General features: G+C 50.2%; 1 protein-coding gene across 1 annotated transcript in view; it reads left to right on the plus strand.

The window, feature by feature from the left end:
• Positions 1–224: 224 nt before the first annotated feature.
• LOC105700256 (transcription factor collier) overlaps positions 225–13,950 on the plus strand; it is a 64,440-nt gene continuing 50,714 nt past the window's right edge. The window contains exons 1-3 of the mRNA XM_012425930.1: positions 225–310; positions 7,343–7,496; positions 10,629–10,692. Of these exons, the coding sequence (XP_012281353.1) occupies positions 240–310; positions 7,343–7,496; positions 10,629–10,692 (289 nt within the window). The 5' untranslated portion in view covers positions 225–239. The remainder of the gene's footprint in view (positions 311–7,342; positions 7,497–10,628; positions 10,693–13,950) is intronic.

Consider the following 13,950-nt stretch of genomic DNA (forward strand, 5'->3'; position numbering starts at 1 on the left):
TCACGACGCGGTCCGACGAGTGGAACGGTCTCCTGCCCAGCTCCACCATCGTGGGCGCTGGCGGCTCGCCATGGCTGGGCCTGGGGGCCGGGGGCGGCGCCGCCGCCACCACCGGGGGCGGCAGCCCCGTCGAGCTCGAGGGCCCCTGGGGCCGCAAGCTCTACGGGGCCAGCGTCGCGCCGCCGCCCCCGCCGCCCCATCACCACCCCAGGGCCCCCCTCGTCTTCGCCCCCCAGGACATGCGCCAGATCCTCAAGGAGGAGCCCGTGCCTCGCGCCTGGCCGCAGCCTGCCCTCGCCGATAACGGAACGTGAGTAGATCTCCTTTTCGCTTATCTCCCCCCCGTGATAATGGCTTTGACGTCCTGAAAATCCACTTTTATACATCTTTTATGCTTTGCCGAGACCCGAGGGGGCTTAATGAAGGGAAAATAAGGAAGTGATGGATATTCGGGGGATTTGTTATCTTTATATTTTTTAATATGATTTAATATCCTTTATCGCCTCCCTATCGTTCTCGGGTACCTGGAGTGATGTACGACTCGTCGAGTCGAGTGTCGACGGAATCGAGGGCCTGGAATCTCGTCGATTTTTTTATATTCCGCAGTTTTATACCGAGATGGAGAGGTGTTTATAGTGGGCTGTAGAGGCAGCGTGCGAAGAAGTGGTTGTACATAGTTTCTTTATATTTCACGAAGTCACAAGAAATAAGCAAAGAGCGGTCCGACGCGTCGAGTCGAATGTTGGAAGATCCAGTGCCCGGGATATCGTCGTTTTATTTATATGAAGAAATTTTTCTAACGATTCAAAGAGGCTTTTCAATTACCGGGGGTTTTGTGTTATTTTTTTTTTTTAAGGATTTTAGGATGTTACGAATGCGAAGAACGATCTCGCCGAGCGTTACTACTGCGGGCCGACGGATCGCGCGTCGACTCGGACGACTGCAAGCCCTCCACCCTTTTCAAGTCCTTATCGCTAAAAAATCATGTCAATATTAGTATAACCAGGGTCAGGAATAGAAAGTCGTCACGAAAGTGAAGTGACCTAGGGGAAGCATCCGCCTCCACCCGTCGGACCTCGAGCAAGACCCCTAAAGTCATACTTAGTAACGGATTAAATTGATTCCCTCCCAATTGCGGTAAAAAATGAAAAGAAAAAAAGGAAAACAACAGGAAGAGATCCTGTTTAAAATCAATTGATATATCCTTCGTAGTCGTCGTGTCCTCGATCCGTCGGCTCGATTCCCCATCGGAGAGCATTATTTCTTACGTGAGATTTCTCCCTAACTTTTCAAAGGACTTTTTCAATTTTCTCCATTATCGCTCCAGTTAATCCGAGAATGGAAGGAGGGAGTGTTCGGGTTTCGCGGAATTTCCTTCGGGAAAGGGAGAATAGAAATATTTCCTCGGCTCCGTGGTGGGTCGTTTTCCGAAATTTTCCGGGGTTTTAGGAGGGCGTTAGTCGGGCTTAATCGGTCGGGATCTCTAATCGAATCGTCGCTCGATACGGCTTATCTCGAATGAGCATTCGACGCCGGGCTGTTTCGACGCCGGGCGTAAACCGAAGTCACGGGACGAACAATAAACCGCGGTTTATTGCAGTTTCGCTTAACGGATTTGTACGACGTGTAAACTGCGGAGGCGCAGATAGGGGGCCTCGCCCCCTCTCTCTCGCACTCACGGCCGGGCCGATCGCTCCGTCTCGTTCTCTCCCGTTGCCGCCAGCCCTCTTGCCCTCTCGCGCCGAGGTAAATCTGTAGGTGGTTCTCTAATCCAATAGTGGTTCCCTTAACTAACCCCTCTCGGTACGGTGACGCGGGTCCCAAGTAAAATCGAGCTAATGTAATTGGGGAACGGTTGCCAACTTTCCGGTCGGCCTTGCCCGATTTCGAAGTTCCGACTCCGAAAGAGAAGAAGAAAAAAAAAAAGAAAAGAAAATCGTCAGTATATTTGATCAGAATCGTCAGTATCATTTGATCAGAAGTCCCTCGGGCGGCGACGTTTCTTTTTACCGGGAGAAGAGTACACGATTAGGGGTGGTTTAATGGTAGCTTTCGAAATCCTCACCCCTCGCGTTAATTAAACGGCCCACTTTTATCGGATACGTTGACTTTACACGGCTTAAGAAAAATTTCCGGACCTCATTCTTATGTTTTTTTTTTTTTTTTCATTTTAATCAATCTTGATACCCGGTGGAGGGTGGTCAGATTTTTCATAAGGAAGGCGAGGGGCCCGAGTCGAGGGTCGCGATCTTCGATCATCGAGCGATCCATGGATTGTCGATAATGCGACGATAATAGTCCTGATAACGGCCCCGGGGGTGATTTAGGTTCCTAGGGCCAATAATGTCGCGCCTCGGCGATTATTACCGCCGTCGGTGAGGTCGGCAGGACTCGGTGGCATAAATCAGGACCTCCCCGAATGCGGCTCGATTTTCTAATCGGGACCTCTCGACGCCCCCCGACGTCCTCGTCCATTTTGCAGCCTCGTCGTCGAAGTTTCCCCAGGTCGAGGACGGCCCGTAATCCGCCGCGGTTTTCGCACCCCCGGAGCCCTTGGGGGGTGGGGACGTTTTAAAATTCGCTGGGAAACGAGCGCAACCCCCAACCCCCTCGGAGCTTTTGAAAAACCCTTGGAACGTTAGACCGCCTAATGAAATATTAAACCCCGACGCGAGATCCGCAAACAACCCCCGGGAAGACGCGCACCCCGTTTGTGTCGCGGGCCTAAAAGTGGCGGGCGAAATTTCCAGATTGCATTGTCATATATCAAAAAGCTTACCTTGACGGATTTTAAGCAGTTTACGTAAATTTAGCGCGTTCAAATCGTGTACTTACACCTCGCGATCGGCTGCACGCCAAATGCGATACCAGGCAAGATTTGCATAGAGAAATATTTCGATAACTCGAGGAAGAATTATTTCACGAAGATAAATAAATTCCTATGAGTGGGAGGTAACATTTACGGGGAATTCCTATGGTTAGATGAAATTTCCTTTTTCTTCGGGGTGGAACTTGACGTTCGGGGGGGTAAAGGTGGAGGTCGGAATTTCAAGGGAGATCCAGAGGGAGAGAATTTGCCGTCTCTCTCGGAACCCCGTGAAAAGCTACCCCGGAAATTCGGTATGATGTCGAAAAATCCCATTTAAATGGTAGAACCACGTGTAACTCGAAATTTCGAGTCGCGGAGTGAAACGGAGGTCGGAGGATTCCGGCGAGGGCAGGTTCGGGTGGGTGGCCGGGGTCCTGGCCGAGATTTAGGGGTCCTCTTGGGGGGTTCTCGGGGGGTGATTCGTGGATTCGAAGATAGGGCGTAAAGCACGTTGCAGGGGCTCGCGGCAAATTAAGCTCTCTCCCATTGGCCCGCGGATTCACACCCGCGGCCCGGCTCGGATTATATTCAGATATATTACAGATTGCTCATTATCTCGGGGCACGCATTATGAATCACGCCGAGCCCGGCGTAAATAGAGTGCGCTTCGGCTAACTCATAATAACGAAGGCCCGGCGCGGCGGGGCGCATTAAGTGCAGATTTATTGTAATTCCACGGGCGCGATTGCCGGTCCCCCCCCGTTCCGCATTCGGCGAATCCGCGGAAAATCCGCGCTCGTACCGGCCCGGAACGGCCGCAATCGGCGGATAATCGACGGCCGTCGGGGGTGGGGGGAAACTTCCCCCCGGAAAATTCGGATCCCGGGCCCGGCAGATGACGCGATAACCGCGAATTGGCCCCGAGTACTTATCGGTATCGTTACGGCGCGGCATTGCCGGCCCAATTAATTTACCCCGGAGCTCATTGTCGGTGGAAAATCCGCGAGGAGGGGGGGAGGAGGCGAAAATCCCGATTTCCGACACCGTACCCTCGGCACGTGTTCCGGAGGCCGCGGGAAAAACGGTACCGCCCGCGAATAACGAAATGGCCCGAAAAATGGCCCCGTTAATCGGGGAATATTGGCCGGAAGTGCTTTTACTCCCGGCGTGATTATAATTATTCCGCGCTGGTAGATTGGCCTTCCTCCCTACCGTCCGACGGGGTGCATACCAGGAGGCGGAGGGAACGTTTACGGGGGATGTCGGGGATGTAACGAAGTTCCCGGGACGAGCGGTTACACGGACTCTGGCCCACGTGGGGGAATATAGATAGAAACAACCCGCTTCCCTTTCGATCGGATTCATTTTCTTTTGAATATCCTCGGGAAGGGAAACAACGATAGCTATTGTCCTAACCGATTTTCAAGTGGTCGCTCTTCTAAATGATATAATAAAAAAGAAAGAAAAAAATGATTTCCCCCGATTTTCTAGTCGTACCCCGAGGACCGAAGTCGGAGGCGCTCGAAAGCGGCCGCTAAAATTCGAAAAATTCGAAAAATCGTTTCCACCCCCCTTACGAAATCGGCGTATTTTTCCTCGGGATTGCAATTATTCCCGGGACGGGGGGGAGGCGCGATATCGACGTATCGCCGACCGGGGACAATTAACCAATGGCCTGTGTCCTCCTCGCGGCGTAATGCGGCGCAGGTTAGGACGCAGGGCCCGCGCCATAGGAATTGGTGCACCCCGAACGGGGGCAAAATAATCGGACGTCGAGAGTTATGGGGCGCGAACCGGCGGCCGGTTAATCAGCCACCGATAATTATCGACACGGGCAGTACATCAAGCCCCCCCTCACCCCGTTCATCCCCCCGACGCCCAACATGGACGCCGGCGCCCCGTCTCTCCCCGGCCCTCCTCCCTATACCCGCTGCCGTGACAAACGCACCGCCGATACCATCATTTATTTCACAAATGCGCTGCAAAACTGCCGCTATTCATTTTCCGGAGTCGATTCAGTTTTCCGCCCTCCCATACGGGGGCGACGCCGCTACCCCCCGCGAAGTCCCGACGTCGTGTCTCTTACTTCTTGAGTAATCGATAAGGGACGCCGATCTTCCGGTCCCGTGGAATGAAATTTGGAATTTTTGAGAAGACGACTCCATACGCGAGGCTTTTTATTTTATTGCTTTTTTGGGGGTGAGAGGGATTGGTATTTTGAATTTTTGGAACTCGGTCCGGAGTTCCGGGATTTTTGGCAGGTGATAGAGAATTTCTTGAGGTTTTATCGGTGAAATGGATGGCGGTGTCTTTTTAAGTTTTGCGGAGGTGTCCTCGGGGGGTGGGAGGGCGCAAGAGGCGGAAGAGGGCACTCGGCGAGAAGAGTAAACGCGAAGGGACGGCGAAATGTCGGCGAGGACGAGGCGTCGGGACGTCTCGTTGGCGTAGCGTTAAATATTCAGGGCGCGGGCCTTAATTGCGGGAAAAAGGCGACAAAATCAGCCCCCTTAACCTTACGGAGGAGCCGGAATTGCGCGGACCGCGCTAACTCGTCAAGGCCTCCCTTCCTCCCGACCTGGTCGAATAAATTAGTAAAAACGTCGGCTATACACCCTATCCCCAGGCGTTGAACTCTCCCGTCTCCGCCGAGGATTAATTTGGCAATAATTATCCGACGTATCGATCTTACGCGTCGCCTCTCTGCGAGAATTAACCCCCCGAGATCGGAGGAAACGCCACATCCAACTAATCCATCTTCTACCGAATTTCCCTACAATTTATTCCCGGATATAAAAAGTGCACTAATTAATTCCATTGGGTCATTTCGGATGTCTGACGTGTTTCTTCTCGATTGATTTTTTTTTTTTCCCCGTAATACCAGAGGCCCGAAATTTCATTTGTTAAAATTAAATTTTGAGAAACATAGGGGGCTTCTTCGAGAGCCGCCAATTTTTCGGGGGAAAAATGGAAAATCGGAAAAACATACGAGGCCTGGAACGTGTACGAGCCTTCGAGCAATGCTGACCCCCTCCTCTCCCTCTCCTGGACGGAACGGGAAAAAAAGCGGGGAAAAAAAACAAACAACAACATTAAAAACAACAGAAATTGAACACTGCCGAGTAAAACACTCCCGCGGGATGGACGTCCGGGGATATTTGGACGGTTTTGAAAAATTGTCGGCAAATTGTTCCCCGCCTGGGGCGGGGTACCTCTTCCCCGATTTTCGCTGGGGCCCTTTGTTGGGAGGTCCCTACTTTTCCCGAGGACCGGGGAGTGCGACTCCACGTTTTCGAAATTGACCGATGGCGCGTCCCTCGGGATATCTTCGGATTCCGCCGACACCGGCCCTCGAATTTCCCTCTTTCGTGGAACCTCCTCCAGGGAAAATGTCCGGAGGACCCTCTGAGGGCGTCCTCCCAGGTCTTCTCGATTAACGTTAACCAAATCGATCGACCCATCTAGGATATTAAAATATCCGAGAAATAAAAAATATATCAGGCCAATTGCTCGCGTAAGTATCAGGATAGAATTTCCTCGGAATTTCTGAATTTCATATTTTCTCGGCTGTCAAGTAACTCGTAGGGAAATTTCACTGGAACGTCGCGTCTTGATTAACAGTCTGAGCTCTATTGACATATGGGCGAGATTCGTGAATACGTGCAGGCAATATTGGACCGAACGTCGGACGCATACATGCGGCGGTAATCCGCAAAGGGTGAAAAATTTTACCATTTTGGGAAGGTCGTGATTTTGGCAGTTTTGCCCCCCTGGCATGTCTTCGGGTTCTCTCCTCGGAGGAGATCTCCCATTTCGCGACAAGTCCACGGACTATTAAGCAACCTAGAGGGGACTTTCCGTGCCATTACTCAAAGATGGCGCCGCAGTCCGGCGGCCTAATCTCGGCACATGAGACCTTAATGGGATTTTAAGGCGTCGAGGCCACCTGCGCGCGAACGGGGCTGTAGGTCGATCTCGTTTGTCTTTCCACCCCTGGACATTCTTATTCTATTCAAGACCGTATTATGTACCCCGACCCTCCCCCTCCCCTCCCTTAGCGAGAATTTGCCCACCATCGATCGTCGAAAATCGAGTTTTTTAGGGCCACCCTCCAGGACACTGACAGGGAGGAAAAAAGAGTCAGTTCTCTCGAAGAAATTACTGACGTACATATATACATATACATATCGTTGCCCGAGATGCATACAATTATACAAGAAACAATAACCCTCTTCGGAAGAAAGTTTCCGAATTTTTGGGAGGGGCAGTTTTTACCCTGTTAAAAAAAAATTCACAAAATTCATTAACGCCACTAATATTTAAGGTCGTAGTAAAATTAACGTTCAATATCATGTGCCGAGACGATAGAAAATTTATAACATATGTTATAATTTTATTACGCATGTGTACTAAATTTATAATATATGTTGTACATTTTGTTTGAAAATTTGATCGGTGATGCGTTTCTTCGAGTAGGCTCATTTCTTGTCTCGGGGATTTAGTTTGAAAAGGAACGTTGCTTCTTTCTCGTTACAGTGTCGGGGTTGGCAGGGCGCATTTTGAGAAGCAACCCCCGAGCAACCTGAGGAAGAGCAACTTCTTCCACTTCGTGATCGCCCTTTACGATCGGGCCGGCCAGCCCATCGAGATCGAGAGGACGGCCTTTATCGGCTTCGTCGAGAAAGACCAGGTGAGTCCTCGATTTTTAATATTAAGGCGGTATCGAAGGTGCCGTTCGCGATACCTTTGATCGTGATTACCACGACAAGCTGACGATAAGCCGAGAAAGTGCGCTTTAAGGCGAATTTTCGAAATTGCCAGGACACCCTGCGAAATTATTTGTTATCATTAAATCCAGGGTTTTCGGAATCGTCTCTCCCGGTGGGAGTGCTCGATTGGGTGCTCCTAGGGATATAATCATGCTAAGTGGCGATACCAATCGGCAATTTTTTGAGCCTTCCCGAGGCGGTCTTCCTGTCGGCATCGGATATCACCTCGCGGGTGTTATCGCGATAATTGCCGCGGCCATCGGGCCGGCCTCGAATATTAAAGAGGAGGAAAACTTTTCCGAGGGCTTTTCCGCCGATTGGGGCCGACACGTGGAAATCAATCGAAGAAGCGAGGGTACTCTACGTGGCGGAATTTCAAATGGTTTCCCGGTTTTTGGGAGAACCATCGCCAAGCATTATGGGTGTTATCAGGGATATCGATGAAATCTGGGATTAATAGGACCTTATCAGTCGGTACTTATCAATGGGAATTCCCCCCGAAGTGGGACGTGCAATTGTCTTACGGGGACGCGCCCGGCTTTCCTTGGTCAATTAGTACGTCTTTTTAAGGCGAGTCGGCATGTACGCGGGTATGTACCTCGGACGTACGTGTACATACTCTCTATGTACGACCTCTTGCGCAAGAGAAATCGTTAGGGACGCGACGGATTTGCCGGTTTATCCACCGGCAAGAGCTATTACCCCTCTGAGAGCGTCCGGACGTAACTCGGGAATCGTGGATTCGCCTTTAAGGGTCGATTAGAAATTCAAATTTCTCGCCTTACGCATCTCCCCCCGCCCTCCCCCGTCGCCCTCCCCCGGTAATGGGGGGCCTCGATAAATCCATTTGCCCTGCGAGATCGTGGAATTTTTCACCCCTTCGCCCGAGGGGGGCGAGGAACCCTCCAATTTGGAAATTCGACGGTATATCCTGGTTTTCTTCGCGAATCTCGCACTATTCTCTCTAAAAGTACATGACGTTCACTTGGAAGTATGGAAATTAAATGGTCAGGTTCGACATAGAAATGTAATACAGAGATTCGATGGGGAAATTAATTGGCAAAGTCATGAAAGTATGGAAATTAAGCGGAGAAATTAATTGGAATAAATTCAATGGTGAAATTTAATGGGAGAAGTACGCTCAAGGTAATTCGAGGCGGATGTTGAGAGCGGAAATGATGTCCTGGTACGTGTAAAAAGGACCTTCGAATTTGAATCCCTGTTGTCGAGGACAGTTCCCGCCGCGTCCTCTCGGGGCTTTCCTAAAATAGGAGGAAAAGGGAAAAGCGGAACTCTTTAACTGATTGAGCCTCTCGCCACGTGGCGGAGTTTACACTCGCGTGTACACGGCTTACACGTGTAGGCACCTAATTACTCCGTACACCGGGCAATGTAATTCCTGCCGGGCCGAAAAAGGAGGGAAAAAGGGGAGCGAGGTAAGCTCACGCGATGCCTCTTATCAATCCGAGGAGATTGTCGCGTTAATCTCCCGATTAGTTGCAACGAGGATGAAGGAAATACTTGCAGAAGAAGGCATTTTCGTTTACCTTCTTACTGAGTAATCAGGTACTTTTATCGATCCTATCGAGACTCCCCGAAGGAGTAATTAATATTTTTCTTTTGCACCGTCCCATAACTGTGCAGTTTTATCGGCCCTTCGATCTCTCCTCCGATCGGGAGATGAGACGGTTCGACGGTTCGTCGACGGGATGCAAAGTCGACTCGTGACAAGGATATCGCCGGGCGGTGTACACGCGTGCATAATTCACGGAAGGCCGGACAGTTGCATCGCGTGGCCTCCTATTAATTAGGGTCATGCACCGAGAGCATACATCAAGTAGGGCGAGCTCGACCCAACGTCCGGCCGGGCGGGCATTTACATATTTTCCCGTCATTCAATTATTTAAGAAAGGATTCCACTTTGGGGCGATAACAGCGGCGCCCTTATCGGCGAGGCATTCCCTTAAAAGCTTGCCCGGGCTGGTGGGGATTACAAGGGGGTAGATGGGGTACAAGGGGTCGCGAAGGGCCCCGAAGTCCGTTTTGTATGAAGTTTCCATCCCTTTCCCATTTTCCGTCGTTCGCGCTAATTAAAAGTCTCCCATTTCACCCGGTGGTAGGTTACTCCTGATTAAGCCGGACCCGGTCATTCCCGTCCAGGGCGGAATTTAATCGCGCCCCGACATTCTTACCCCCTGATAAATCGAGATAAATTCCATCGGTGACTCTCTTCGACCCCCCTAAGATGATACGAAAGGCGCCGAGATACTAAATCGACGTCGATAAATTGAAATTCATCTATACCCTTTTTGGTGGGAACGTCATTTTGAATACCCAGGTGGGAGCATAAGGTGGCGCGTCCCGGTACCGACATTTATAATTACGTTTAAATCCTTTACAGTCTACCTTGAGAAGTAGGTGAGAGGGTGAAAGTATTTTCCATACTTCTCGAGTGAACGACTCGGGTTTATTTTTTTTATTTTTTTTTTTCCCTATCTCGCTAGAGGAAGTGATTTTTTTCGCTAGGTCCCGGGGAACCTCCGTCCCCTCTTCTAGGGGGAAGTGACGTAAGGTATAAAATTGGAAGGACGTCGGCCAATATTCGAGATGGTCTAAGGCACTCTTAGGGGTTGATCGCGCCTAAGGGGGTGGGTTGTTGAAAATGCATTACCTCGCCGCGGCATATGGCGCGCTGCACGCATGACTCGTCAACGGGCCGGATAATTATGCATCGCGGCGCACCACGCAATACGTAAATGGTGCGCGGCTCTTAGGCGCGCATCAAGAAATTAATAATTAGCGTGAGATCGCCTCCGGGCCGCGCGACTCGACAATTAATTAAGGATAATAGCGACTTTGCCGAAGGAGCTCGCCCGCTCGAGGCACCGCCTTAAATCCTGCCGAGGGGGAAATCCTCGCGAGAGGCGATTCCGCACTTTCCGAAAGGTACAGGGAAAGGACCTAACCGATTGATCGGCAATTCCTCTTGACCTTGGATCTCCAGAAAGGAAAAGGAAAACGATTAACCAAATTTTTCTCTCTCCTGATTTCAGGAGTCCGAGGGCCAGAAGACCAACAATGGCATTCAGTACCGACTGCAGCTACTCTACGCGAATGGTGAGAACAAATTATATATATATACACTTTTTGTTGTCCGTTTAACAATTTTCATAATTTCTCGAGATGTCTCCGGATTTTCCACGATTTTTCTCTGTTGTTCCTGGGTTTCTTGTTTTTTTTTCTTGAATTTTTGGGATACTCCTTAGTTGGGAGAATGTCGATTTGTTGCGTTATCGATCGGTGATAGAGAGGCTAAGTTACAAAGGCCGAAGCCGCCATGGCGAACGGGGCCCTACTATGACGGGCCATCAACATTCCAAGGCGACACCCGACTCGAATGGCCGCTAAAAAGTTCCCGAGTTTCGCGGCACTCTCAACAGAGACATATTTTACGTCACCCGAGCTGCGGGGTGCCACCCCCCGCAAAAAGAGGGCCCGCGGTTTTGGGACCAGAGTGTGACGAGGCGCCGCGCGGGGCCCCCAAAAAGCGAGCGCATTATGGACGTATTAAAAACCCTTGAAAGGCACTATCCTCCCGGTGATATTTCGAATGAGGCCCCGAAAAACGCGGCTATCGTAAAGATATTAAAAAAAAAAAATGAAGAAGAAAACCTCGAAAGACATTATCCTCCCGGTGATTTTTTAAGTGAGGTCCCAAAAAATTGGCGTATCTTGTAAATCGTTAAAAATGTCTTGAAAGACGTTCCATGTAACGATCCGCGTTAAATTCTCGGGATTTAAGAGAACATTTTGAGAGCAATCCCTGAATAAGTCCCATCCCCATCTCATCTTTGGTCCTTCCGGATGGTGAGCGGGTATTCGAGCTCCCCCTACCACGTACACACGCGTGCACTTATCTCCCTCTTTTCCCCTCTTTTTCTCCCCTCCTCCCTCGGGCCCGAGGCATCTCCCGGTTTTCTTGCTCCTGGTGGTGGGATCCGATCAATCAGTCCGGGATTTTTGCGTTCGCGGGCCCGACTGAAGGGGCCGCCCTGCCATCTATGGGCACTAAAACGTGTTGCCAACATCGCTAACAAGAAATAACTAACTGTTGCAAAGTAAGGTATATACCGACGCGCGCTCCTCCTGGAACATTATCCTCCAGATCTGAGGATCTGGATCCCTCGCGCCGATTTATGCCTCCATTCCCCCCTCTCATCCTCCATCCGCATCTTCCATAAATTAATATCCTCGTTCGTTAAAACAAATCCTGATAATTCACCCCTTATCGGTGTCCTTATTTCCCTTTCTTCGGCGAAGCTTCAGCGGCTACGGGATGAAATTCCATTAACGCTAGGATCGCATGAAACGAAAAGTGAAACACCCCGCCCTTCCTTATCACCGAGTGTTCTCTGCTTTCTATTTCGAATGTTAATTAAAAAAAAAAGTTACACATTGTCGAGGGAGCATCGGCTGCTACCATGGTGTCTTTCTATGGTCTATTTTTTTTTTACATTGTTTCTTTCCTTTTTATCGAGGGGTCCTCCGATTTTTCTCTATTTTTCAACTAATCCGATGCACCTTTACGGAAGCGAGGTGCAAGGAATCGTGGATTAAAAAATAGGGGGAAGAAGGTGTTTAGTGCTTCTTCTTCTTGGAGGTGATCGTCGCAGCTATGCATTCCCCGAAGGACGGGAATCGCTCGACAAATTGCCGGGCTGAAGAGTCGTTTATCCGCCGATCGGTCGGGCAATAAATCTATAATTAAATAATAAATAAGGAGCGATCGGCCAGCCAGGAGTGACGGCAAAGTCTAGCCATATCGGGGGTTACCCCTTTTTGTCCGCGTTCTCCGACTACCCTTTCCGCGCCTGGTATCGCGATTACGCGTTTCCAAAGGAGGGGGATCGCAAGAACGGGATGGAACTATTTCAGGGAAGAGCTCCAGGGTACCTGGTGGACGGAAATTAGATTAGACGGGACGCTGGTGAATTTCCTGTTTTTTTTTCCCCCCTTTTTTTTCCGTTCGCCTTGGCGAAGTCGACGTCAAAGTCGCGGCTAAAATTACTATCGCTACCTGGATTAATTTATTTCCCTCTTACAGCCAATTACCGCAGATTACAGTTTTTCGTTACCCACTTTCAATGCGTTATTCCAATAAATTAATATATATATATATATATATATATTATCGGGATTGGAGACTCTCTCTATTCAGGAAATCGAGCAGCTTATCTGTAGAGGAAATTTTCCCGTCCTTGCGCCTCCCGAAGTGGTTAAAAAAGCGGTCGGCTATAAATAACGAGGGCCTAGATATCGAGAGAACGAGTGTCGAGGTGTCACCTCGATTGCCAATGACAGGCCTGAATCGATCCGAGGCCCGTCGTCGATCTCTCTATACGGAAGCGTCCTTCGAGGCGCAGAAGTCGATCCTGGGATCTATTCTTTGGTAACTGCGGGCATGGAGTTTAAATCCTGAATTTGGGCGAATCTCCGGGAGAGATTTCCAGCCCCGGTCGTTTCGGGAAGTTTGGGCAAAGCCTCCGGCAGCCTTTCTTTGGATAATTTGTCAGCTGGTTTAGGGCTGGCTAAGCCGAAGCTCCGGCATTATGCACCGAGCTGGACCAACGTGGTCCGGTACCGGACCACCGGTGGCCTCCGTCCTCGGACAGTCTTATGTCGGGATTACATGGATTACTGGGCCCGTAATGAGAGCACTGCCCCCCGAAAGCCGAGGAACTGGTCGGAAAAGAACCGAGAGATTGTCCAGAGATCCCGAAGAGAGTGATTCTGGTTCGCGATATGATGAATTTTTCGAAATCCTCGAGTGATATGGAAAAATAGAGTAATCCTATTTTGTGATATGACGAATTTTTGGAAATCCTCGAGTGACATGAAATGATGAACAGGGACTAGAAGAGCTTGCGAAATCCATAAAGGACCTCGGACCTCTATCGTATGAATGTCCTCCTCCTCTCGGTTAAAAAATATATAAATAAATTCCGGAAAAAATGGAGGCGCCGAAAAATTGATAGGACAAATCGGGAGGGCCAGTGCGCAGTACGTGGACACCTCTTCGGGTATCCGGGAAGGGGCGATAAATCTCTGGGCGAAAAGCCAAGGAACACGTCGGAAAGTCCGGACCCTGTCGACGGGGACACAAATAACGAGAGCAATAGTTATTCCGCGAGCATAGCCGGCGCGTCTCGGGGATAAAAATTAATGATCCCCGAGAGGAGCACGTGCGCGACCGGACCTCATATCCCGTGGGCTTTTCTCTGGACTACCGCTAAAAATTGCCACGCAGGCTTACCTCGAGCGGGGACCCGCGATTCCGCAAAAAGCGAATCGGCCGATTGTGCATACGTCCCCGGG

This window comes from Orussus abietinus, unplaced genomic scaffold (genome assembly GCF_000612105.2).
Source record: "Orussus abietinus isolate OABI.00-Male unplaced genomic scaffold, Oabi_2.0 scaffold18, whole genome shotgun sequence".
In the NCBI taxonomy this organism is placed as follows: Eukaryota; Metazoa; Arthropoda; class Insecta; order Hymenoptera; family Orussidae; genus Orussus; species Orussus abietinus.